The following is a 27817-nucleotide window of genomic DNA, read 5'->3' on the forward strand; positions in this document are numbered from 1 at the left end:
ATGTATGTCAGAGTCATGATTTCTGGTACATGATGCAACATGTAAAACCAGGTGACTGGTAGGTTTGCGATCAGGGATCCCAAATTCAATACTTTCTTAGGCCACAGGGCTTTGTTTTTTGTTTTAGTTAGTTACTTTTGAATAGGTAATAAATACACAGTGAAAAACATTCAAAAGCCATAAAAAAGTATATAGTAAAAAGTAAACCTCCAAATTCTGTCCCTTAGTCACCAAGTTTTCCCTCCCAACAGCAACTCTAGCATAGTTTCTTATGCATCTTCCCAGAGATATTCATGTTATACACAAGCAAAACATGTATATCTATACATATATATATGTCTACACAGACACACAGACATACATATACGATATTTTACATGAACTGCCATCCTTAAAGGCATTTGAGTTTGCCCCTCAGCTTATGCTATAGTTGTGTAACCTAGCATGAAGACCTGTCATAATTATTTTATGTATTATGTATTAATATTTGCTTTAATCATTGTCTTTTCAGTTTTGATGAAGCAAGAGCACAGAGAAGAGATTGATCTGTCTTCAGTTCCATCTTTGCCTGTGCCTCATCCTGCTCAGACCCAGAGGCCTTCTTCTGATTCAGAGCACCCACACGAAAGTGTACTGTCAACACAGAGAAGTTTGGTTTGTTCCATCCCACAAACATATGCATCCATGGTGACCTCATCCCATCTGCCACAGTTGCAGTATAGAGATGAGAGTGCTAGTAAAGAACAGCATATGATTCCTTCTCCAGTTGTACACCAGCCTTTTGAAGTCACACCAACACCTCCTGTGGGATCTTCCTATCAGTCTATGCAAACTAACATTGTGTACAATGGACCAACTTGTCTTCCTATTAATGCTGCCTCTAGTCAAGAATTTGATTCAGTTTTGTTTCAGCAGGATGCAGCTCTTCCTAGTTTAGTGAATCTTGGCTGTCAACCACTGTCATCCATACCATTTCATTCTTCAAATTCAGGCTCAACAGGACATCTCTTAGCACATACACCTCATTCTGTGCATACCCTGCCTCATCTGCAATCAATGGGATATCATTGTTCAAATACAGGACAAAGATCTCTTTCTTCTCCAGTGGCTGACCAGATCACAGGTCAACCTTCTTCTCAGTTGCAACCTGTTACATATGGTCCTTCACATTCAGGGTCTGCTGCAACAGCTTCCCCAGCAGCTTCTCATCCCTTGGCTAGTTCACCACTTTCTGGGCCACCATCTCCTCAGCTTCAGCCCATGTCTTACCAGTCTCCTAGCTCAGGAATTGCTTCATCACCGTCTCCAGCCACCAGAATGCATTCTGGACAGCGCTCAACTCAAGCACAAAATACAGGCCAGAGGGGTCTTTCTGCACCTTCATCTTTAATATGTCACAGTTTGTGTGATCCAACTTCATTTCCACCTGACGGGGCAACTGTGAGCATTAAACCTGAACCAGAAGATCAGGAGCCTAACTTTGCAACAATTGGTCTGCAGGACATCACTTTAGATGATGGTAAGTTCATCTGTGGTATATTCTTGAAGTAGTGAAGATTCAGGAACTTTATTCTCCCAAGTGTCATAAAAAAGTTATTATGGATTGCTTATTGGCATATGTTTGGGCCTTTAAATAAGTTGTTATTAGAAATATATGTTAATATATAACTTTGAGGATAGCTATGAAAATCCATGCCTTAGCATCCATTTTACCACTAATATCTGTTGCTGAATAGGGCATCTTTTCTTCCAGGATATGTAGTGAGATCACAGTGTCTAGACAATGGAATTCAAGACCATTAATTCCATAAACACTGCTGAATGCTGTCCTTTTGCAAGATGGAGCTAGATGCTGGGAATATGAAGGATGTATTAAGACAGAGTTCTTGGCTGGGCATGGTGGCCTATGCCTCAAATCCCAGCACTTTGGGAGGCCAAGGCAGGTGGATCACTTGAGGTCAGGAGTTTGAGACCAGCCTGGCCAACATGGTGAAACCCCATCTCCACTAAAAGTTAAAAAAAAAAATTTGCCAGGCGTGGTGGCACATGCCTGTAATCCCAGCTACTCAGAAGGCTGAGGCAGGAGAATTGCTTGAACCTGGGAGGCGGAGGTTGCAGTGAGCTGGGATTGTGCCACTGCACTACAGCCTGGGTGACAGAGCGAGACTCCATCTCAAAAAAATTAAAAAAAAAAAAAATAGAGTTCTTGTCCTTGAGGAGATTTACACAAGTTAAGAACCTGTACCCTGACAGCTTGCTGAGTCAGTCAGTGGTATTGGTACAAGATGCGACTAGTTTACTACTGCTACTGCTGTAGTTGTTGGCACACGATAAAAAGAAGCTATATATATAAACATAGCAAGTTGGTATGGAAATTTCTGCTTTTGTGAAATCAGTAAATTCTAGAGAATCATGAATATTTAGTCAATAATTAAAAATTGTCCAAGATAGGATTTTAAGGTAACAGTTTTAGAATTTATTCTTGGCTTTATCATGTATGTGATAGTGAAATTCAGTCTAAATAGGAATTCAGTGAAAACTACCTAGAGCTGTTGTCCAATATAAAAATTGTAGGGCCAGGCACAGTGGCTCACACCCGTAATCCCAACACTTTGGGAGGCCAGGGCAGTTGGATCAACTAAGATCAGGAATTCAATACCAGCCTGGCCAACATGGTGAAACTCCATCTCTACTAAAGATAAAAAAATTAGCTGGTTGTGGTGGTGGGCGCCTGTAATTCCAGTTACTAGGGAGGCAGAGGCAGGAAAATCACATGAATCCAGGAGGTGGAGGTTGCAGTGAGCCAGGATCACGCCTTTGGACTCCAGTTTGTATGACAAGAGCAAAACTCCGTCTCTCAAAAAAAAAAAAATTGTAAAGATTCTGAAACATGGATATAGAATTTTAGCTTTCTCTCTGATTCTGTATTAATTCACTCTAAGAAAATAATTGTAGCCGGGTGCGGTGGCTTACGCCTGTAATCCCAGCACTTTGGGAGGCTGAGGCGGGTGGATCACAAGGTCAAGAGATCGAGACCATCCTGGTCAACATGGTGAAACCCCGTGTCTACTAAAAATACAAAAAATTAGCTGGGCATGGTGGCGCGTGCCTGTAATCCCAGCTACTCAGGAGGCTGAGGCAGGAGAATTGCCTGAACCCAGGAGGCGGAGGTTGCGGTGAGCCGAGATCGCGCCATTGCACTCCAGCCTGGGTAACAAGAGCGAAACTCTGTCTCAAAAAAAAAAAAAAAAGAAAATAATTGTAGATTAACCATCTCCTTTTACAGATCTGGAGAGACTGAGTTTACTACTTAGTTGCAAAGCTGATATTCCAACTCCCAAGCACAAGGGGCAAGGAAGGTAAATGAGATTTAGCATCCCATCTTCTCGGACTTTCCAGTCAGACTAGTATATAACTGGTTACTTACACAGTGTAGTGGGTCTAAGTCTCTATAACCAAGGTATAAAAGAAACACATTAAGAGATTAACAGACAAGAGGCTGGGCACAGTGGCTCATGCTTGTAATCCCAACACTTTGGGAGACTGAGGCATGCAGATCACCTGAGGTCAGGAGTTTGAGACCAGCCTGGCCAACATGGTGAAACCCAGTCTTTACTAAAAATATAAAAATTAGCTGGGTGTGGTAGTATGCATCTGTAATCCCAGCTATTCGGGAGGCTGAGGCGGGAGAATCATTTGAACCCAGGAGGTAGAGGTTGCAGTGAGCCAGGATGGCACCATTGCACTTTACCATGCTTGACAAGAGCAAAGATCCATCTTAAAAAAAAAACAAAAACAAAAAACAGACCAGGAGCTGTAATGCATGTAATGCATACCTGTAATTCCAGCACTTTGAAAAGCTGAGGTGGGTGGATCACTTGAGCCCAGAAGTTGAAGACCAGCCTGGGCGACATGGCAGAACCTCATGTCTACAAAACAAAATACCAAAAATTAGCTAGATGTAGTGGTGTGGGCCTGTAGTCCCAGCTATTCTGAAGGCTGAGGTGGGAGGACCACCTGAGCTGAAGAGGTTGAGGCTGCAGTGAGCTGTGATCATGCCACTGCACTCCAGCTTGGGTGACAGAGTGAGATCCTGCCTCAAATAACAAAAAATATCAGCAGAGATATGTAACAGATTTCACAGAAAGGATTCAGTGCAGCTTCTGTGAGTAGGTGACATTTGAGCCAAGTTTTAGAGGATGAATACAGTTGGCTGTCTGTATGCATGGGTTCCACACCTTGGATTCAGCCATCTATGGATTGAAAATATTTGGGGGGAAGAAAATGGATGATTGCATCTGTACTGAACATGTACATAGAGACTTTTTTCCTTTATTCCCTAACAGTATAATATTACAACTGTTGCCATAGCATTTACATTGTACTTGGTATTATAAATAATCTAGATAGGATTTAAAGGGAGGATGTGGGTAGATTATTTGCAAATGCTACACCATTTTATATAAGGGATTTGCACATTCATGGATTTTGGTATGGGGGAGTTGTAAAACCAGTCCCCATGGACATAGTCATTTTTCAGGACTGCCTGTGTACAATCAAATCATGCATGTTTAAGTTCCACAGTCACCCTGTGGAACTCACATGTAAGAAAAGCAGCTGTGGTCTCAGCGCTTTTGGAGGCCAAGGTAGACAGATTACTTGAGGCTAGGAGTTTGAGACCAACCTGGGCAACATAGCAGGACCTCATCTCCACCAAAAATCCCCACAAAAATTAGCTGGGTGTCGTGTTATATGCCTGTAGTTCTAGCTACTAGGAAGACTGAAGTGGGAGGATCACTTGAGCCCAGGAGTTCAAGGCTGCAGTGAGCTGATCACATGCTATTGTACTCCAGCCTGGGTAGCAAAGTGAGACCCTGTCTCTAAAAAAATTAAAAAGTCAGCCCTCCACATATACAGATTTCACATTCAAGAATATTGTTTTTTAGATCCATGTTTGATTGAAACATGGATCTAAAAAATGTGAAATCTGTGTGTGGGAAGGGCTGTAAAATCTGTGTGTAAGTGGACCCAGGCAATTCAAAGCTATGTGGTTCAAGGGTTACCTGAATATGTTTTCAGTAAATGAAGATCAGGGGCACATCAGATAATATAGCAGAAATAGAGAAGGATATGTTTGTTAGGGAAGGATATGTCTGTGGTGGGGTGAGGTATGGCACAGGGGAGGGGATGGGGGTGATTGGTATAGTACGGTACGGGATGGTTTTTAAGCCATGAGGGGACATGCCAGGTCATTTGTGTGTAAACAGAAGGTATATGTGTAAACTAGAGCAACACCAAAACTTTGCATAGCATTTTTCTATATATTATGTAATCCTTACCTTTCCTCAAACTCTGAGGTAGATAGTAATGTTTACGGAGTTGGACTTTTGAAAGATCACACAAGTGGTAAGCAGCAGAGCTGAGACTGGATCAGTCTAGTCATTTTCTTGTGGCATTATAGCTGCCTCCCAGAAAGAGCAGGCCATGGTGGTTAGAACAGAACTCTGTACCAAACGTAATACCTCAAGGCTTTTCTAATTCCTGGAGAATATTCTCCAGAAATGCATGTGCAGAATTTCACTGCATTAACCCATGTTCACAACTACATCTGACCTGTCACACTGTGTTGGGAGTACTAGAGGATTCTGGTATTTAAGCATTTTGCCTTGCTCTGTGCACAGCTGGCGTAAGTGTCACTCCCTACTTAATGATGAAGCCAAGAGGTAGAGAGCAGGCTGCTACTTTTATGCAAAACAGATTTGAAATAAAGGCTTCTGCAAATATTGGCTTTTAAAATGTTGCTTGTTTCTTCTTTTAGCAGTTTTAAACTAACTCTTCACATTGCTTTTCATCCTGAAACAAAGAGTGAGACCTTGTGTCACTCATTTGTGATATAACTGAAGATAGGAGATTTATTGAGTGGATCTTTAAGGGCATTTCAGCTCATTTTCTTTACCAGTGAAGATATTTTTTCCTTCTAAAAAGATCCCAAAGCTAGAACCTGCTCTTTCTAATTTATCACAGGTTGAGAGATTTAGGGGTGGAGGGTAGGATAGACAACAAATGATAATTTACTTCATTGTTTGAGTATATGAAGATTTGTTGCAAAAACAGAAGATCTAGAAAGGTGAGGTCTGTAAGGGCCGCTGTAAAAGCAATTTTATTTTTTCTCCATTTATTATGTAGGGCATATAAGCAAGAAAAGGGCTGGGTGTGGTGGCTCACACCTGTAATCCCAGCACTTTGGGAGGCCGAGGTAGGTGAATCACCTGAGGTCAGGAGTTCGAGAGCAGCCGGGTCAACATGGTGATACCCTGTCTCTACTAAAAATACAGAAAAAAAAATTAGACAGGGATGGTGGTGGGCACCTGTAGTTCCAGCTACTCGGGAGGCTGAGGCAGGAGAATTGCTTGAACCCGGGAGGCAGAGGTTGCAGTGAGCTAAGATCCGTGCCATTGCACTCAACAACACTCCGTCTCAAAAAAAAAGAAAAGAAAAAAGAAAGGTTCCCAGATTGTAGGACAGGAACTAGCTATCAGATTTGCTCATTGCCACCCTTCAGGGGACTTAATAGAAGCTCTGTGCTGCCAAGCAGTAATTACAGAGGGGGAAGAGCAGGACACCATGATGTGCACCTGTAATCCTGGCCACTTGGGAATGCGAGATGGGAGGATCCCTTGGGCCAGGGAGTTTGAGTCCAGTCTTGCCAATAGAAGGAGACCCCATCTCTAAAATTTAAAAAAAAAAAAAAAAAAAAAGGGGGGAAAAAAAATAAAAGCAATTTCTTTTTTTTTTTTTATGTTGGGGTTCTTACCCTGTCACCCAGACTGAAGTGCAATGGTGTAATCTTGGCTCACTGCAGCCTCGATTTCCTGGGCTAAAGGGATCAATCTTCCCACTTCAGCCTCCTGAGTAGCTGGGGCTACAGGCATGCACAACCACACTGACCAATTATTGTTAAAATGCACTTCTGAACATCTTAGATTATTGGCTGTGTAATTTTTGCAAATTGAATTTTTGATACTTGATGCTTAATTTGAGCTCCAAAAAAAAATTTTTTTTTTTTTTTTTTGAGACAGAGTCTCTATTGCTTAGGCTGGAGTGCAGTAGCACAATCTTGGCTCACTGTAACCTCTACCTCCTGGGTTCAAGACCTTAGCCCTCCAAGTAGCTGGGACTACAGGTGTGCACTACCACACCCAGCTAGTTTTGTTTTTTGGTTTTTTTTGAGATGGAGTTTTGCTCTTGTCTCCCAGGCTAGAGTGCAATGGGGCAATCTCGACTCACTGCAACTTCCACCTTCCAGGTTCAAACAATTCTGCCTCAGCCTCCCAAGTAGCTGGAATTACAGGTGCCTGCCACCACGCCCAGCTAATTTTTCTATTTTTAGTAGATACAGGATTTTGCCATGTTGGCCAGGCTGGTCTCAAACTCCTGACCTCAGGTGATTTGGGGGGAAGTCTCCCAAAATGCTGGGATTACAGGTATGAGCCACCACACCCAGCCAATTTTTGTATTTTTAGTAGGGACGGAGTTTTGCCATGTTGGCCAGGCTGGTCTCTGACCTCAGGTGATCTGCCTATCTCGGCTTCCCAAAGTGCTGGGATTACAGGCATGAGCCACCAAGCCCAGCCAGAATGAATTTTTGATATTTTTTAATTGACTAATTTATTATGATATTTGGATTTGCCTTAGAAGGTTAAATTTCTAGATGCTTAGAAAATCCTAAAGTTCTGCAGACTTTTAATGTAAATTCAAATTAACCAGGCATAGTGCTGGGCTCTTGTAATCCCAGCTCCTCTGGAGGCTGAGGCAGGGAGAGTTGCTTGAACCCAGGAGGTGGAGGTTGCAGTGAGCCGAGATTGTACCACTGCACTCCAGCCTGGGTGACAGAGCAAGAGACTTAGTCTCAAAAAATAAAAAATAAAAAGGAAAAAACCTTTAATGTAAATTCATAAAATAAAAATTTTAAAACCCATATATCTCCTGGACCTTGAACTCCATAGCACTGGAATATCTCTTTTCTTTTTTAAATTTATTTTTCGTAGAGATGGAGTCTTGCTATACTGCCCAGGCTGGTCTAGAACTCATAGCCTCAAGTAATTCTCCCACCTAGGTCTCAAAGTGCTGGGAGCCATTATACCTAGCCATATATGTCCCCTTTCTGGTTAGCTTTATTTTATTTTATTTTATTTCATTTTATTATTCTTGAAGATAATGTCTCACTTTGTTACCCAGGCTGGAGTGTAGTGCCATGAACACGCCTCACTGCATTTTCAACCTCCTGGGCTGAAACAGTCCTCCTGCTTCAGCCTCCTGAGTAACTGGTACCACAGGCAAGTTTCATCATACCCTGCTAATAGTTAACTCTAGAAGTCATAGAGCAAGGCATGGTAATATGTGCCTATAATCCCACTACTGAGGAATCCTAAGGCAGGAAGATCACTTGAGCCCAGTTTGAGGCTAGTCTGGACAACATAGCAAGACCCTGTCTCTAAATATTTTTTTTAAGTGAGGCATAGAACATACCAGAAAGGATTGAAAATGATTACAGTGAACTTTGTAGTTAGCCCAAGGTCAAAATTTTTTTAACTTTTTTGTATTATGTTAATCTTTAAGTCCAAAGTAATTTCCACTCTACAACCAGAGGACACAGTAATTTAAAAATTTTTTTGCGCCAGGCGCGGTGGCTCACGCCTGTAATCCCAGCACTTTGGGAGGCCGAGGCGGTGGATCACGAGGTCAAGATTTCGAGACCACCCCGTCTCTACTAAAAAATACAAAAAATTAGCTGGGCATGGTGGTGCGTGCCTGTAATCCCAGCTACTCAGGAGGCTGAGGCAGGAGAATTGCCTGAACCCAGGAGGCAGAGGTTGCGGTGAGCCGAGATGGCGCCATTGCACTCCAGCCTGGGTAACATGAGTGAAACACCCTCTCAAAAAAAAAAAAAACAAAAAAAAAAAAAAAAAAAAAAAAGATTTCGAGACCATCCTGGTCAACAAGGTGAAACCCCGCCTCTACTAAAAATACAAAAAATTAGCTGGGCATGGTGGCGTGTGCCTGTAATCCCAGCTACTCGAGAGGCTGAGGCAGGAGAATTGCCTGAACCCAGGAGGCGGAGGTTGCGGTGAGCCGAGATCGCGCCATTGCACTCCAGCCTGGGTAACGAGAGCGAAACTCCGTCTAAAAAAAAAAAAAAAACTGTTGGCCGGGTGCGGTGGCTCACGCCTGTAATCCCAGCACTTTGGGAGGCCAAGACGGGTGGATCACGAGGTCAAGAGATCGAGACCATCCTGGTCAACATGGTGAAACCCCGTCTCTACTAAAAATACAAAAATTAGCTGGGCATGGTGGCGCGTGCCTGTAGCCCCGGCTACTCGGGAGGCTGAGGCAGGAGAATTGCCTGAACCCAGGAGGCGGAGGTTGCAGTGAGCCGAGATCGCGCCATTGCACTCCAGCCTGGGTAACAAGAGCGAAACTCCGTCTCAAAAAAAAAAAAAAAGAAGAAGAAGAAGAAAAAATTTTTTTGCTATACTAAAGATACTTATGCTAATAACTGTTGTTAATTCTGTTTTATATTAAAATTTATATATCCTCTTTTAACCAAGTCAAAGATTAAAACACACTTTAATTTTATTAATTTTCTTTAATATAGAATTTTTTTTCTTTTTTTTTTTTTTTTTTTTTTTTTTTTTTGAGGTAGTTTTTTTCTGTCGCCCAGGCTGGAGTACAGTGGCACGATCTCGGTTCACTGCAACCTCCACCTCCCAGGTTCAAGCAATTCTCCGGCCTCAGCCTCCCGAGTAGCTGGGACTACAGGCGTGCGCCACCACACCCAGCTAATTTTTTGTATTTTTAGTAGAGATGGTGTTTCACTGTGTTAGCCAGGATGGTCTTGATCTCCTGACCTTGTGATCCACTCACCTAGGCCTCACAAAGTGCTGAGGTTACAGGCATGAGTCACTGCGCCCGGCCTTAATATTGAATTCCTTAAGAATCATTAGTGTGTTAATAGACTGTTACTTTTAGAAATACGGACATTAACATCTTTTTTTATTACAAATTCAGTGACATTTACTAGAGAAGGTATTAGTGTAAATCAGCTCAGAAATTCAAGAGTTGTAGACTGAGCATGGTGGCTCACGCTTATAGTCCCACCACTTTGGGAGGTCCAGGCAGGCAGATCACTGGAGCCCAAGAGTTTGAGCCCAGCAGCCCAGACAACATGGCAGAACCCTGTCTGGAAAAATTACAAAAGTTAGCTGGGCATGGTGGCATGTGCCTGTAGTCCCAGCTACTTGGGAGGCTAAAGTGGGAAGATTACTTGAGCCCAGGAGTTCAAGGCTTCAGTGAGCAGTGGTCATGCTACTATAGTCCAGCCCAGGTGACAGAATGTGACTCTGTCTCAAAAATTAAATAAAATAGTTATAGAGCTGGAAAGTATCCTCATATAGCTCTCGTTTTATGGATAAAGCATCTAACATTTTTTTTTTTGAAACGGAGTCCCGCTCTGTTGCCAGGCTGGAGTACAGTAGTGTGATATCTTGGCTCACTGCAACCTTTGCCTCCTGGGTTCAAGTGATTCTTACTCAGCCTCCTGAGTAGCTGGGACTGCAGAAGTGTGCCACCACCCCCGGCTAATTTTTGTAATTTTAGTAGAGACAGGGTTTCACCATGTTGGCCAGGGGCCTTAATCTCTTGACCTCATGATCTGCCTGCCTTGGCCTCCCAAAGTGCTGGGATTACAGGCATGAGCCACCACGCCCAGCCTAAATTTTACACAGAGCCTAAGGTACTCATCCAGGTTAACACACTTGAATTAATGGCAGAATAAAGACTAAGATCTGTTTCCTGACTCTAGGAGTTTTTCCAATATCTGCAATCAAGTTTCTAGTCAGTGTGTTGAGGTTTTAGAGTGGGTGTCAAAGAATACATGAAAGAAAATGCCATTTTCTCCATAGAATCTTGATTGTGAGAGGGACCAGGGTATTCTTAAGATTACAGGTATTGATCGACTTACCACCTATGCAACTTACGACCATTCGACTTTACGACCACAATCGCTAGCCACGACTGCTCTGTGTCTGGCAGCACAAATGTTGCCCAGCTGGGCGTACGACAGTGCGGACCAGCTTCCGGCAGCACTACCATCTCCGCGTGCACCATTTCAACTGTACATGTAGCCTACTCAGTTTACGACCAAATCATGTTACAACCGGTCCGTGGTCCCGACCGTGGTCGTAAGTCAAGCATTAGCTGTATAGATTCTGGCAGTGTGCAGTGGCTCATGCCTTGTAATCTCTGCACTTTGTGAGGCCAGGGTGGGAGGACCATTTAAGCCCAGGAGTTCCTAGACCAGCCTGGGGAATATAAGGATACCTTGTCTCTACTAAAAATTTAAAAAATTAGCCGAGCAGGCCAGGCGCGGTGGCTCACACCTGTGATCCCAGCACTTTCGGAGGCCGAGGCCGGCAGATCACTTGAGGTGGGGAATTCGACTCCAGCCCAACCAACATGGAGAAACCCTGTCTCTACTAAAAATACAAAATTAGTCAGATGTGGTGGCGCATACCTATAATCCCAGCTACTCAGGAGGCCGAGGCAGAATAATTGCTTGAACCTGGGAGGCACAGGTTGCAGTGAGCCAAGATCACGCCGTTGCACTCCATCCTGGACAACAAAAGCAAAACTCTGTCTTAAAAAAAAAAAATTAGCCAAGGGTGGTGGTGTGTGCCTGTAGTCCCAGCTACTCGGGAAGCTGAAGTGGGAGGAATGCTTGAACCCAAGAGGTAGAGTTTACAGTGAGCCAAGATTGTGCCACTGCACTCCAGCCTGGACAACAGAGTAAAACCCTGTTTCAAAAAAAAAAAGTGTTATGGATTCTCAGTATTAGATGACATTTTAAAGGTCCTCCATTTTCTTCCTCGCTAAAGTTCATTCACACTTGGGCTTTTTTTTTTTTTTGAGATGGAGTCTCACTCTGACGCCCAGGCTGGAGTGCAATGGCATGACCTCAGCTCACTGCAACCTCTGCCTCCTGGGTTCAGGCAATTCTCCTGCCTCAGCCTCCCCAGTAGCTGGGATTACAGGCATTTGCCACCACTTATATTTGTAGTAGAGGTGGGGTTTCACCACGTTGGTCAGGCTGGTCTCAAACTCTTGACCTCAGGTGATCCACCGGCATCGGCCTCCCAAAGTGGTGGAATTACAGGCATGAGCCACCTCACCTGACCACATTTTGGTATTCTTTTTTTTTTAATTTTTAATTTTATTTATTTTTTATTATTAATGGCAACATGCATGCCATTGCACATTTTGGTATTCTTAATGATATTATATTCCTCTTTGTCTCTTTTCTAGCTTCTTTGGAACATCTCAGGGCCTTTTGAGTTCCAGCTAATCTTCTTGGTTTTTTTTTATTTTTTTTATTTAATGCCTCGAGTGAGGAATACTCTTCTTGTTTTATGTGGGCTCTAATACCTCTGGAATAATTCAGAACATACTTAATCCTTCTTCTGTAATAGCCCTTCCTATGTGTGAAACCTTGATCTCTTTCCCAATCTTAAAACTCTCCAGCAACTTCATCCTTCCCTCACCAACATGCAGATTGCCATCTGCTTGAACCCTGATGTTTAAGTTCCCTTTCATAGTGCAGTATTCAGAAGGGAATATACTCTAGCCAGCTTGTTATAGGTTAAGACTATCACTTTCCCTGTTCAAAAGACTTTATCAGTATTGCCTGAGGTCAGGGGATTTTCTTAGTTCTGAGGTACTGTTGACTTAGTGAGTCATAATTATGCAAAGTTGCATCCTTTCTCTACATAGGTTTCTGCATATATATATGGGGGGGGAATCAAAGACTAAACTTTATAATTATCTTTGTTCAGTTTCATCGAGATAGTTTCGGTGCCTCCTAACAACTTTTCAAGCTCAGAAGAATCCCGGAAGCATTTCGCAGTCTCAGGCTTCCTGGGGCAAGGCAGGTATTCCTTGGGGGTTACAACAGCAGCACAGTATTGATGTTTCACCAAGTGGTGTTCTCTTTCAAGTAGCCCCCCTGGAAGGCTGTAATATATACTTACTCAACCAATTAAGGCATAGTTCATGATGTGCCTTTATGTGTTCTTCACTACCTCCATATATCATTGCTCCTCCTTGAAAAGCATGTTCTACGGCTGTCCACTTATCACTGAGTTTTTGCTCATGTTAACAATTTGTATGCCTGGAAATGTAATTTTCCGTAAACATTTATGTTCATTATGGTGTTTATGCCCCAGTTTTTGGATCAGACAATAAATGTTAAAACAGTTGATTTTATAACAAATATGGAAACTGTCAAGCTGTTTGTTTATTTATTTACTTTTTTTTTTTGAGATGGAGTTTCCCTTGTCACCCAGGCTGGAGTACGATGGCATGATACCAGCTCATTGCAACCTCTGCCTCCTGGGTTCAAGCAATTTTCATGCCTCAGCCTCCCAAGTAGCTGGAATTACAGGCAGTCACTACCATGCCCAGCTAATTTTTGTATTTTAAGTAGATACAGGGTTTAGTCATGTTGGCCAGGCATAAGCCACTGTGCCCATTTGTCAAGCTGTTTTAAACATTTTAATTAATATTTAATTTAGGTTGGGTGCGGTGGCTCACTCCTGTAATCCCAGCACTTTGGGAGGCTGAGGCTGGTGGATCACGTGAGGTCAGGAGTTTGAGACCAGCCTGGCCAACCTGGTGACACCCTGTCTCTACTAAAAATACAAAAATTAGCTGGGTGTGGTGGCAGGCACCTGTAATCCCAGCTACTCAGGAGGCTGAGGTAGGAGAATCACTTGAACCTGGGAGGCAGAGGTTGCAGTGAGCCAAGATCATGCCGTTACACTCCATCCTGGGCTACAGGACGAGACTCTGTCTCAAAAAAAAAGATTTGATTGAGTGTGGTAGTTGATACTGGTGTGTGTGTGTTTAAAAAAAAAAAAAAAGATTATAGTGGCCAGACACAGTGGCTCATGCCTGTAATCCCAGCATTTTGGGAGGCTGAGGTGGGACGATCACCTGAGGTCAGGAGTTCAAGTCCAGCCTGTCCAACATGGTGAAACCCCATATATACCAAAAATACAAAAAAAAAAAAAAAATTAGCAGGGTGTGATGATGCATGTCTGTAGTTTTAGCTACTTGGGAGGCTGAGACAGGAGATTTGCTTGAACCCAGGAGGCGGAGGTTGCAGTGAGCTGAGATGGCATCACTGCACTCCAGCGTGGGCAACAGAGCAAGACTCCATCTCAAAAAAAAAATTACAGTGTTGTGAAACTATACTGTCTTAGACCTTTAAATACAGGCCCATTTAATTTATGATTGAGCTAACTGAATGTTGTTACAACTTTCCATTAAAGTCCCTAAGTTCCCACTTGTCCTCCTTGTTCACAGACTAACAGAGCCACAGCTGCAGCTTTTCAGCAGAGAAGAGGATGCATGTTAAATATAGCCTGACCTGCTGCTGTAGTGAAAACTGACACTGCAACTTGCAGGCTTTGTGCAGTAACATGCTGATCCTGAATGTAGGGCATTTGGTAATTTAGCAGTAAACAAGGACTCTCTACTTATGACCTCAGCTGCTTTAGTCCTGTATGTAAATGACAAGCAGAGGTTGCCTGCTTTCAAAAAGCAGGTGCTTTTTAAAATCAAGGGAATGATAAACAACATTCAGGTGGTTACTTGGATGTGGGAAGCAGGAAACTGATATGGAGGAGCAACAGAGAGGTTAATATTGTCAGTGTTCTCTTGCACCTGTTGGTTAGTGGTTTCACTGGTGTTTGTTTTATTAAAATAAATAAAACAAGGCCGGGCACAGTGGTTCATGCCTGTAATCCTAGATCGTGAAGTCAGGAGTTCGGGACCAGACTGGCCAATATGGTGAAACCCCGTCTCTACTAAAAATACAAAAATTAGCCGGGTGTGGTAGCACACGCCTGTAGTCCCAACTACTCGGAAGGCTGAGGCAGAAGCATTGCTTGAACCTGGGAGGTGGAGGTTGCAGTGAGCCAGGATCACGCCACTGCACTCCAGCCTGGGTGACAGAGGGAGACTCTGTCTCAAAAAAATAATATAATAAATAAAACAGAAGAAAGCCATGCATAGCCAGTGGTGAAAGTGTGTCATCTATATGATATAATCACTTATGGGCACTGGGGTGGCGGGAGGTAGATAGCACTGAACTTTGACTTTTAACTGGGACACTGGGTAACTCACGAATCCTCTTTTGGGAAGCATACAGGTACTATATAGACTCAAACATATTTAGGATGAATGATTCCAGAGGCCAAAAGGTCTTGTAAATAATGCCCATGTAGGCTTTAAGTCATGGCTTATGCAGGATGGACCATGATAGGGATTCAAGACCTTAGACATAAGCATCCTGAGACATACAATAAGAAAAATTGAATTTTAGGCCTAAGGAAGAAAGCAACAAGCATTTGAGAAGATGTTTTATTTTTTATATCAAATGTATCTGTGTATCTCCATGGACATAATAAATAAGTTGTATCCTTTTTTATGAATGTATTGTTTCTACCATTTAAACAAAAATTTTAATCAACCTACATTCAGATTTATATATGGCCAGGCACTATGGCTCATGCCTGTAATCCCAGCACTTTGGGAGGGCAAAGCAGGTAGATCGCTTGAGCTCAGGAGTTTGAGACCAGCCTAGACAACATGGTGAAACCGTGTCTCTATAAAAAAATACAAAAATTAGGCCAGGTGTGGTGGCGCATGCCAGTAGTCCCAGCTACTCAGGAGGCTGAGGTGGGAGGATCGCTGGAGCCTGGAAGGCAGAGGTTGAAATTAGCAGAGATCATGCCACTGTACTCCAGCCTGGGAGACAGAGTGAGACCCTGTCTCAAAATAAGTAAAATGCAATAAAATAGTAGAACTTATGTATAAGCTAGGAAAAGTCCAAGAGAGGCTACCCTAAGGCAGCATATCAGAAGTCTTCAAAATAAGTTCCCCTCAAAATGTGTATTTAAAAATAGTTAATGGCCAGGCATGGTGGTTTATGCCTGTAATCCCAGCACTTTGGGAGGCTGAGATGGGAGGATTATTTGAGATCAGGAGTTTGAGACCAGCCTGGCTAACATGGTGAAAACGCGTCTCTACTAGAAATAGTAAAAATTGGGCCAGGCGCAGTGGCTCACACCTGCAATCGCAGCACTTTAGGAATCTGAGGCAGACGGATCACATGAGGCCAGGAGTTCAAGACCAGCCTGGCCAACATGGTGAAACCCCATCTCTACTAAAAATACAAAAATTAGCTGGGTGTAGTCACACACCCCTGTAATCTCAGCTACTTGGGAGGCTGAGATAGGAGAATCACTTGAACGTGGTAGGCAGAGGCTGCAGTGAGCCAAGATGGTGCCACTGCATTCCAGCCTGGGTGACAGAGCAAGACTCCATCTCCCAAGTAACTAAGATTAAAAAGGTAAAAAGGTAAAAATTAGCCAGGCATGGTGGCAAATGCCTGTAACAGCTACTTAGGAGGCTGAAGCAGGAGAATCACTTGAACCTGGGAGGCAGAGGTTGCAGTGAGCTGAGATCACACCACTGCACTCCAGCCTGGGCAACAGAGTGAGACTGTCTTAAAAATACAAAAAAAGGTTAGTGAATTATTGTTACTTTTTTCTTTTCTTTTCTTTTCTTTCTTTTCTCTTTTCTTTTCCTTTTCCTTTTCCTTTTCTCTTTTCTTTTTTTTGACCTGACCTTGTGATCTACCTGCTTCAGCCTCTCAAAGTGCTGGCATTACAGGCTTGAGCCACCATGCCCAGCCGGTTAGTGTTTCTTGATAAACTCAAATTTTTTTAAACACTGTGCTAGGTACTTTGCTAGTAGCTCATTAATTCTTCCCAGCAATCTGTGAAACGTGAACTGTTAGTCTTAACTTTTTGTGTAGATGTGACTCAGAGACCTTAAGCACATCCCAGTTTTGTATGGCCACAAATATTGGTCAGCCATTTGAATCCAGGTCTGTCTGAAATGTAGATTTTCTCACATGTGTTTTTTTTTAGTGTCTTCTAAAATAGCTATAATTAATTACTTATATAATCTTGCCTTCTATAAAGACAATAGCATTTTAATTTTCAAATGTGCTACCATGTATAAGATAGCAAAGTCTGTCTTAAAGATGTATTCTGCTTTAAAATTCATATGATTTTTTCAAGTTCCTTCCAAGATGGATTATTCACAGAAAAAAAAAATTGTTTAATGAGAGATAAATTGTTTAATTTTAGGTTCAGCAGTTAACCAAGCTTTTGTGGTGTGGTGCAGTTTTCTGCGGTGGCATTACAAGGTTACTTCTTGCCAACAATCATAGCTTTTGATGGACTTAGATAAATGTACTCAAACAGCTTTTCTCTGAAGATACCTGGCTTTAAAAAAAAAAAAAAAAAAAAAGTTTCTAAAGCCTACAGTTAGCCTCTCTATCTGGGCAGGAGAAAAAGTGGAAAGTCTGATTTTTGCTGGAAGATAGTATAGGGTTGAGAATGATGGTTACAAGCATTTTAACTTTACATCTACAAGAATGTGATACAGAAAAAAAAAAAAATGTGGTACAGATTAAGTCCCTAATAATCATGCTGTATATTTAAAAACATCTATAGATGATTTTATGTAGAATGGGAATTTTAACATTTTGTTTGTGCTTATTTCTTGTTGAGGGGTGCACAGAGACAGGATTTTGCTCTGTTGATCAGGCTGGAGTGCAGTGGCATCATCATGGCTTACTGCAACCTCGACCTCCCAGGCTCCAGAGATTCTCCCATTTCAGCCTCCCAAGTAGCAGGTACTGCAGGTGCCTGCCACCATGTCCAGCTAATTTTTAATTTTTTTTATAAAGGCACAGTCTCACTACATTGCCCAGGTTTGTTTCAGCCTCCCAAAGTGCTAGGATTACACGTGTGAGCCACCATGTCTAGCCTGTGTTTCTTAATACAATCATTTTTTTGAACAGGTAATACATTTACATGGTTCAAAATGTTAAAATTCCAACATTTACATACTTAAAAATCTGTCTTCTAGGTAGATACTTCGTTGTCCTGTGTAGGGAGAATTGGAGTTACCAGTTTCTTGGCTGTCACTCCAGAGCTATTCTATGCATTTATAAACAGTTGCATATATTTTTTCCTTATTTTTACTAGCATATTATGTATACTAGTTTATACTTTGTATTTCCCATGATATAGAATCTTGAGAGATTATTCTATACTGTAACATAAAATATCTTCCTTGAAAGATACTTTTTCTTTTTTTTTTTTTTGAGATGGAGTGTTGCTCTGTTGCCCAGGCTAGAGTGCAGTGTGCCCTGATCTCGGCACACTGCAACCTCCACCTCATAGGTTCAAGCAATTCTGCCTCAGCCTCCCAAGTAGCTGGGATTGCAGGCACGTGCCACCATTCCTGGCTGATTTTTGTATTTTTAGTAGAGGTAGGGTTTCACAATGTTGGCCAGGCTGGTCTCGAACTCCTGACCTCAGGTGATCCGCCTGCCTCGGCCTCCCAAAGTGCTGGGATTACAGGCATGAGCCACTGCGCCGGGCCAAAAGATAATCTTAAAATAAAATATTCCATAAAATATTCTATGAAATACTTATTTGAATATTCATACCACTACCTTTTGTTTTTTTTTTTACTCTGCCACCCAGGCTGGAGTACAGTGGCACCATCTCAGCTCACTGCAACCTCCACCTCCCAAATCTATGATCTCTGTTCATTTTTTTGTTTTTGTTTTTGAGATGGAGTTTCACTGTTGTTGCCCAGGCTGGAATGCAATGGCGCAATCTTGGCTCACCGCAACCTCCACCTCCCGGGTTCAAGCAATTCTCCTGTCTCAGCCTCCCGAGTAGTTGGGATTACAGGCGTCCACCACCACGCCCAGGTAATTTTTATTTTTAGTAGAGATGGGGTTTCTCCATATTGGTCAGGCTGGTCTTGAACTCCTGACCTCAGGTGATCCACCCACCTTGGCCCCTTAAAGTGCTGGAATTACAGGCGTGAGCCACCACACCTAGCCTGCTCCTTCTTTTAACGATTTATAGAAGCCCTTTGTTAGGTTCATTAGCTCATTGAGGTATGAGTTAAATGTACTCAGATTTATAAATTTTAAAAGAGGGATTTATGAAAGTCCTCCAGATCTTGCTTTGAGTTAATGGTTAGAGCTGTGAAAACCTAATTCAGTCATTTAACACAATGTTCTCCCATGAGAAAATCCAAAGGTGGTTTAAAATGTAAAATTTACCACCTTAATCATTTTGAGTGTATATTAAGTGGCATTAAATACATTCACAATATTGTATAACCACCACCACTATCTATTTCCAGAACTTTTTTATCACCCAAACATTATAACTCTATAACCATTAAGTAATAACTACTCATTTCCTTCCCAACCTTCCAGGCCCTGGTAACCGCTACTCTGCTTTTTGTCTCCATGAATTTCTCTACTCTAGATACCTCATATAAGTAGGATTATGCAATATTTTTCCTTTTTTGTCTGGCTTATTTCACTTAGCATAATGTTTTCAAGGTTCATCCATATTATAAGCATATGGAGAAATAATCTATTGGAACATTTTTATGTGGAATATTATTACATATTACATTGCATATAGAGGAATAATATTCAATTGTATATATACACCACATTTTGTTTATCCATTCATCTATCGAAAAATAATTTGGGGCTGGACACAGTGACTCACATCTCTAATCCCAGCAAGTTGGGAAGCCGAGGTGGGTGGATTGCCTGAGCCCAGGAGTTTAGGACCAGCCTGGGCAACAAGGTGAGACCCACGTCTATTAAAAAATTTTAAAATTAGCTGGTTGTGATGGTGTGTGCCTGTAGTCCCAGCTACTCAGGAGGCTGAGATGAGAGGATCACTTGAACCTAGGGGATGGAGGTTCCAACAAGCTGAGATTGCACCATGTACTCCAACCTGGGCGACAGAGTGAGACCCTGTCTCAAAAAAATAGTCCATGAACACATACATATTTAAAAAGAAAAAAACCTTCCAGTTAACAGTAAAAATCTAGACTAGCAAAAAAAAAAAAAAAAAAAACGGGCCAGCCTTGGTGGCTCACACCTGTAATCCCAGTACTTTGGGAGGCCGAGGCGGGTGGATCACCTGAGGTCAGGAGTTCAAGACCAACCTGACCAACATGGTGAAACTCCGTCTCTATAAGAAATACAGAAATTAGCTGGGCGTGGTGGCAGGAGCTTGTAATCTCAGCTACTCAGGAGGCTGGGGCAGGAGAATTGCTTGAACCTGGGAGGCAGAGGTTGCAGTGAGCTGAGATTGTGCCACTGCACTCCAGCCTGGCAGTAGAGCAAGACTCCATGAGCCATTACTCCCAGCTCTATTTTCTTGTCTATCCAAATCCTTTATTCATATATATTTTTTGAAACAGAGTCTTGTTCTGTCACCCAAGCTGGAGTGTAGTGGCATGATCTTGGCTCACTGAAGCCTACACCTCCTGAGTTCAAGTGATTCTCCTGCCTCAGCGTCCCAAGTAGCTAGGATTACAGGTACGCACCACCACACCTGGGTAATTCTTTGTATTTTTATTAGAGCTAGGGTTTCGTCATGTTGACCAGGCTGGTCTTGAGCTCCTGACCTCAGATGATCCACCTGCCTTGGCCTCCCAAATTGCTGAGATTACAGGCATGAGCCACCACGCTGGCCTAGTTTTAAATGTAGAAATCTTAAGCCTTTTTGGTTAATTCCTAAGTATTTTATTCTTTTTAATGCTACTTTGAATAGAATTGTTTTCTTTTCTTTTTTTGGAGACATGGTCTTGCTCTGTTGCCCAGGCTGGAGTGCCCACTGTGCCAGACAAAATTGTTTTCTTAGGGTCAAGTGTGGTGGCTCACACTTGTATAATCCCAGCACTTTGGGAGGCTGAGGCAGGCAGATCACCTGAGGTCAGGAGTTCAAGACCAGCCTGGCCACCATGGGCCAGCCTAGCCACCATGGGGAAACCTTATCTTTACTAAAAATTCAAAAATTAGCTGGGTGTGGTGGCATATTCCTGTAATCCCAGCTATTGGGGGGGGGGGGGCTGAGGCAAGAGAATCTCTTGAACCTGGGAGGTGGAGGTTGTTATGAATGAGATCATGCCACTGCACTTCAGCCTGAGACTGTCTCAAAAACAAATGAAGCAGAAAAAACCTGCAAAAAAAGAAGAATTGTTTTCTTAAGGGTTTTTTGGACCATTCATTCCAAGTATATAGAAGTACAAATGAATATTGTGTGTTGATTCTGTATTCTGCAACTTTGATGACTTTTTTAGTGCTTTTTTGTTTGTGTGGATTCTTTAGAGTTTCATATGTGTAGGACCCTGCCATTCCTGAACAGAGGTAATTTTATGTCTTCCTTTTTAGTTTGGATGGCTTTATTTTTATTTTTATTTTTCTAACCTAATTGCTCTGGCTAGAACTTCTAGTAGTAGGCTGGTAGAAGTGGTCAAAGTGTGGGCATTTTTGCTTTGTTCCTGATCTTAGGGGAAAAGCCTTTGGTTTTTTGTTGATAATGATGTGAGCTAAGGGTTTTTCATATGTGCCCTTTTTCGTATTGAGGAAATTCCTTCTAAGTGAATATTGTCATCTTGAAAGAGCATTGAATTTTGATAAATTGGTTGGGTGCACTGGCTCATGCCTGTATTACCAGCACTTTGGGAGGCTGAGGTGGGCATAGGAGGTGCTAGAACCCTCCTACAGGAGGTGGAGGCTGCAGTGAGCTGTGATTGGAGTGCCACTGCACTTCAGCCTGGGCAACAGAGTGAGACTGTCTCAAAGAAAAAGAGAGTTCTTTCCCTTCCACTGACTAGTTGAGTGGAGGCAGAGACTTGGGTGCATTCAAGATGCAGCTTCACCCATAAACCACCACCATGGCCAAGGAAGGCATTGCTGCTGGAGGTGTAGTGGATGTTAATACTGCTTTACAAGAGGTGCTGAAGACTACCCTCACCCATTATGGCCTAGCATGTGGAATTCTCAAAGCTGCCAAAGCGCCAAGCCCATCTTTGTGTGTTTGCATCCAGCTGTGATGAGCCTATGTCAAGTTGGTAGAGGTCCTTTCTCCTGAACACCAAATTAACCTAATTAAGGTTGATGACAACAAGAAATTAGCGGTAATGGTTAGGTCTCTATAAAATTGACACAGAGGGTAAACCCTGTAAAGTGGTTGGTTATAGTTGTGTGGTAGTTGAAGAGTACTTCAAATGCAAGAAATGAAGAAATTAAATTCTGGCTCACCCCCCTCCCCCAACACACACACACACACCCACTCACTCACTCACTCAACTCACTCTGGTCACAATGACTCATTCCTGTAGTCCCAGCACTTTAGGAGGTCGAGGTGGACAGATCAGTTGAGCACAAGAGTTCAAAACCAACCTGGGCAACATGATGAAATCCCATTTCTACTAAAAATACAAAAAATTAGCCAGATGCTATGGTTCCAGATACTTGGGAAGCTGAGGTGGGAGGATTGCTTGATCCTGGGAGGTGGAGGCTGCAGTGAGCCATTATTGTGCCCCTGCGTGCCAGCCTTGGTGACAGAGTGAGACCTTGTCTCAAAAAAAAAAAAAAAAAGACTTTTGATAAATGCTTTTCTGCATCTATCAAGATGATTATGTGGTTTTTACATTTTTTAAAATTTTTGTAGAGGCAGGGTCTTACCATGTTGCCCAAGCTGGTCAGGAATATGTTTTTTAAATTTTCTTTTGTTTAATTAGTTTGGTATATTACATTAATTGACTTTCATTTGTTGAATCATCCTTGCATTCTGGGAATAAAACTCACTTGGTCTTAATGTATGATCCTTTTAATATGCTGCTGAATTCCGTTAGTGTTTTGTTGATTTTTACATATATATTCATAAAGAATATTCTGTAGTTTTCTTTTTTTGAGATGGAGTCTTGCTCTGTCTCCCAGGCTGGCGTGCAGTAGTGCGATCTCGGCTCACTGCAAGTTCTGCCTCCTCGGTTCAAGCAATTATTCTGCCTAAGCCTCCTGAATCGCTGGGACTACAGGCACACGCCACCATGCCTGGCTAATTTTTTTTGTATTTTCAGTAGAGATGGGGTTTCACCATCTTGGCTAGGCTGCTCTCGAACTCCTGACCCTGTGATCCTCCCACCTTGGCCTCCCAAATTGCTGGGATTACAGATGTGAGCCACCATGCCTGGCCTTTTGTTTTCTTACAGTATCTTTTTCTGGCTTTGATGTCAGAGTAAATTCTGGCCTTATAATGAGTTAGGAAGCGTTTCCTCTTCTTTAATCTTTTTTAAGAAACTCTTTTTTTTTTTTTTTGAGACTGAGTCCCGCTCTGTTGCCAGGCTGGAGTGCAGTGGCAAGATCTTGGCTCACTGCAACCTCCGCCTCCTGGGTTGAAGTGATTGTCCTGCCTCAGCCTCACAAGTAGCTGGGATTACAGGCGTTTGCCACCACGCCCACCTAATTTTTGTATTTTTGGTAGAGACGGAGTTTCACCATCTTAGCCAAGATGGTCTCGATCTCCTGACCTTGTGATCCACCCACCTTAGCCTCCCAAAGTGCTGTGATTACAGGGGTGAGCTACCATGCCCGGCTGAAACTCTTGTTCTGTAAATGTTTGGTCAAAGTTTTTGTGATCAGGAGAGGTGAATGAGGTATATTTTGGAGCTAACAAAAGTGCTTCAAGGAACTAGAAAGATTTCTGGAGCACTGCAAGTTTCTGTAAAGCACAATCTGAAAGTACCACTAAGTCTGTCAACTCACAAAAGTTCTCATAGTGTTTATTGGCCTCTTGCTTTGTTCCGGGCTGTTTTCTTGTTATTTTTATGCTGCTCTACCTGGAATCACATATTCTATACCTTCAAGTCTGTTTTGGAGGATTCAATTGTGGAGATTGGGAAACCTCAAAAAGAATATTTTGATATATTTTCAGTCTTTAAAATACTTTGTACACACTGTAATATTTAAATCGCCTCTGAAAACTAGGAGAGTGATCTCAAATTAATAAGCTTAAGACAGAAAAATTTTGCTTAAGCAAATGATTTCTGGATTTTGTTTTGTTTTGACCCCTTTAGTGAGGGTGCATTTTATATAGATTGGTCGTTCCTTTTTCTTCTTTTATCTGCTTACAAGGAGAATATTAGTTTGTGTTCACAGAGACTAAATACAGATTTTTCCCTTCTATGGAGGTTAGGCCCTTTTGCTTGAAGTTGTATAACAAAGGCCAAAAATAATTCCTTATAATAAGGCAAAAAGGTGAGAGTTTGCCTATTCCATTACTGTGTTTTAGACTCTTGGGACATTTGAATGCTTTAGCCAGTACCGAAAAATTGACCATTGGTGACTCTTTTGTGCAGTGACTTTCAAACATTTTTGATAGCTTCCTAGAATAAAAAATAAGATTTATATTGTGACTCCATACACAAAAAAATATATACATATACAACTAATGTTAAAGTCTCACAAACCAATTCTTAAGCTTTATTAAAGGGAATGCAGGCTGCTATCTTCTGTTCTGTTTCTTTCTCTTTTTTAAAATACTGGTTTCAACTTGCTGAATTTATTTCATAAATGTCTAATGGGTGTGAACTTTTAGTTTAAAAAATATTCCTCCTCTATTATGCAATCAGCAGAAAAATACTAAAAAATTTAAAAAATACTCCAGCTGGGTGTGGTGTTGCACCCCTATAATCCTAGGACTTTGGGAGTCTGAGGTGGGCATATCACCTGAGGCCAGGAGTTAAAGACCACCCTGGCCAACATGGTGAAACCTTGTTTCTGTTAAAAATACAAAAACTAGCCAGGTGCTGTGGCAGGCGCCTGTAGTCCCAGTTACTAGGGAGACTGATGCAGGAGAATCACTCGAACCTGGGAGACAGAGGTTGCAGTGAGCGGAGATGGCGCCACCTTACTCCAGCCTGGGTGACAGAGTGAGACTCTGTCTCCAAAAAAAAAAAAAAAAAAAAAAAAAATACTCCTCCATGACTCCCAAATTTAGCTGTATGTATAGTTTTCTGGGCTGCTACTCTTAGAAAGTTTGATTTTGTGGTTTTAGTTTTTATTTTTATAAAGCATTCAGGAATTTATATTTTTATCATTTACCCAGATAATTCTGATGTAGCCTTAGCCAAGTATTTGGGAACTACTAATAGATCTAATGTAATAAAAACTAGTTTATTTAAAGCTGAATTTATCCCTTAAAACTGCTGAAAACTGTAATTGTAACTCTTAAAGTTATTGCCCTTTGAGTTTGTTTTTTTTTTTTTTCCAGAGAGAGAGAGAGAAACAGGAGAAGGAGAGAGAAAGAAACAGCTAACTCTTACACTGAGTGAGAGAATCCAGAAAGATGGAATCCAGGAGAGAAAAGCAGCTTCCACATTGAGTGAAAGGAAATTGAGAGAGAGGTGGAATTTAGGAGGGGAAGACAGGCTTCCATGAGAGAGAGTGGAAGGGGACCCTAGAGGGGAAATCCAGGAGGGGAAAGAGAGCTCCTACTGTGTGGGAGGGGATTCCAGAGAGCTGGAAATACCTGCCCTTTGAGTTTTTTTTTGTTTTTTTAAAGATGGGATGTCACCATATTGGTCAGGCTGGTCTCGAACTCCTGACCTCAGGTGATCCGCCCACCTCAGCCTCCCAAAGTGCTGGGATTACAGGCGTGAACCACCACGCCCGGCTTGCCCTTCGAGTTTTTAAAAAATCATCTAGTACCTAAGCTATCTGAACTCCAATATTTATATTATCTAATAAAATGTGGAGAGCCATTTTATGCAGTGATTGACAAGTAAAAGACAATTAAATTCCTTTTGATTATAGAAAAAAAAGGCTGGGCACTGTAGTAGATTAAATTCACCCTCTGGTTTGTTCCATTCAGTAGTGATGTTGTCTTCTTTGACACAGACCAGTTTATATCTGACTTGGAACACCAGCCATCAGGTTCAGCAGAGAAATGGCCTAACCACAGTGTGCTCTCGTGTCCAGCTCCTTTCTGGAGAATCTAGAGGGTGAGTGTTGATTGAAATGTGTCATTGTTTTTGTGCCCAAGTCTGGTATTTGCATGTAGTGGCTGGATTTGCATGTGCTACAGAGGAAGGGGGTATGCGCGGGCACTTTCTGGTAGGCCACTCATTATCTTTGGAACTACACTTTGACTAAAAGACTCTGCTTTTTAAATTTAACCACATTGAGGCTCTTACACTTGTGCTTATGAGTTTATTCTTGAATGAAAGGCAAGTGTTTACTTAGATTTATTAGACCAAAGCAGAAAGAGGTTCCATAGCTATGAATTCTATGGTTTGGGTGCTGATCAGTATGTAAAGCCTACTCATTCCTGGTCAAGTACTCTTAAGTTTTGATGTGAATGAAATCAGGAAATTTTGTCCATTTTTCAGAGGCAACCCAGAATATTTATCCCTAGCCTGGCTTGTAGGCCCATGTTTGCACTTCTGGTAGTTCCTGTGGGGCTCTACTTAGAAGAAAGCTGTAGGCTGGGCACAGTGGCTCACGCCTATAATCCCAGCACTTTGGGAAGCTGTAGGTGAGTGGATCATGAGGTCAGGAGTTTAAGACCAGCCTGATCAATGTGGTGAAACCCTGCCTCTACTAAAAATACAATTAGCTGGGTGTGGTGGCAGGTACCTGTAGTCCCAGCTACTCAGGAGCCTGAGGCAGGAGAATCACTTGAACCCTGGAGGCAGAGATTGCAGTGAGCCGAGATTGCTCTACTGCACTCCAGCCTGGGCGACAGAGCGAGACTCTGTCTCAAAAAAAAAAAAAAAAAAGCTGTAGTACTAGAGCAAGTGTCTGTGTCTAGGCTTAGGCTTTTAAATTTAGCAGCCAATGAGGAATGAAGCTTTTCCTTGCTGTCATGTTGGCTCCTTTCTTCAAATACTCTCAAAGCCACTTAAGAAAATATGTGATACCAGGTCAGAGGTTTGAGACCAACCTGGCCAAGATGGTGAAACCCCATCTCTACTAAAAATACAAAATTAGCTGGACACAGTGGTGCACACCTGTAATCCCAGCTACTCGGGAGGCTGAGGCCAGAGAATTGCTTGAATCCGGGAAGCGGAGGTTGCAGTGAGCTGAGATTGTACACTGCACTCTAGCCTGGGTGACAGAGCAAGACTCTGTCTCAAAAAATATATATATGTGACAGAAATTATAAATATTACAGATTATAATTTCCTAAATGCCATTTGAATTTTATTTTAAAATTAATTTGCATTTGGAAGGGGCCTTGGAAATTATGTTCTCTACTCAAACGTTTATATTTAGGATTCTGCAGCCTTCCGTTGACCTATCAGACAAGATATCAAAACCCTGGCTTCTCCCAGAAGCTGGGCCTACCCCGGTCTCACATGATTCTTGTCCAGCCATGAGAGGAGTGATAACTTAATTCCTTCCTTGAATGTATATAAAATTCTCAGGAGAGTTATAACCAGAGGATTTAAAATAATTTCCTCATATTAAGAGTGAGGAAATCAATTGCAGAAAGATGTAAAGCTGAATTTATCCCTTAACACCACTGAGTTAAATCACCCAAGTCACATTACAGCCAAAACAAGACTACAGCTTACTTATTCCGGTGTTTAGCCCAGTGCTTCCCATGTGTGAAGCAGCAAGTTGGTCACTAATAATCTTGGTAAGAAGGAAGTATTTCTGTGGAGTGAAGGGATCAATGGATGACTGAGTGAATAAGAGCTGACAACATAGAAACAGCAATGTAGACAAATTCTTTATGATGTTAAGCCATGAAAGAAAGAAAGAGATAGAGAGGGGAATGTG

General features: G+C 42.1%; 1 protein-coding gene across 4 annotated transcripts in view; it reads left to right on the plus strand.

Annotated features, from left to right (window-relative positions):
• Window positions 1-27817, plus strand: part of NFATC3 (nuclear factor of activated T cells 3) — a 163435-nt gene that overhangs the window by 121874 nt on the left and 13744 nt on the right. For 3 of the 4 annotated variants that reach the window (XM_032283804.1, XM_032283806.1, XM_032283807.1), the window contains one exon: window positions 512-1519. In XM_032283804.1, the coding sequence (XP_032139695.1) occupies window positions 512-1519 (1008 nt within the window). Of the gene's footprint in view, window positions 1-511; window positions 1520-25930; window positions 26035-27817 lie in introns of all 4 variants that reach the window. The other variant, XM_032283805.1, reaches the window with a different exon arrangement.

The sequence above is a fragment of the Sapajus apella genome, unplaced genomic scaffold (genome assembly GCF_009761245.1).
Source record: "Sapajus apella isolate SASKATOON/1434 unplaced genomic scaffold, GSC_monkey_1.0 scaffold15, whole genome shotgun sequence".
Taxonomy (NCBI): Eukaryota; Metazoa; Chordata; class Mammalia; order Primates; family Cebidae; genus Sapajus; species Sapajus apella.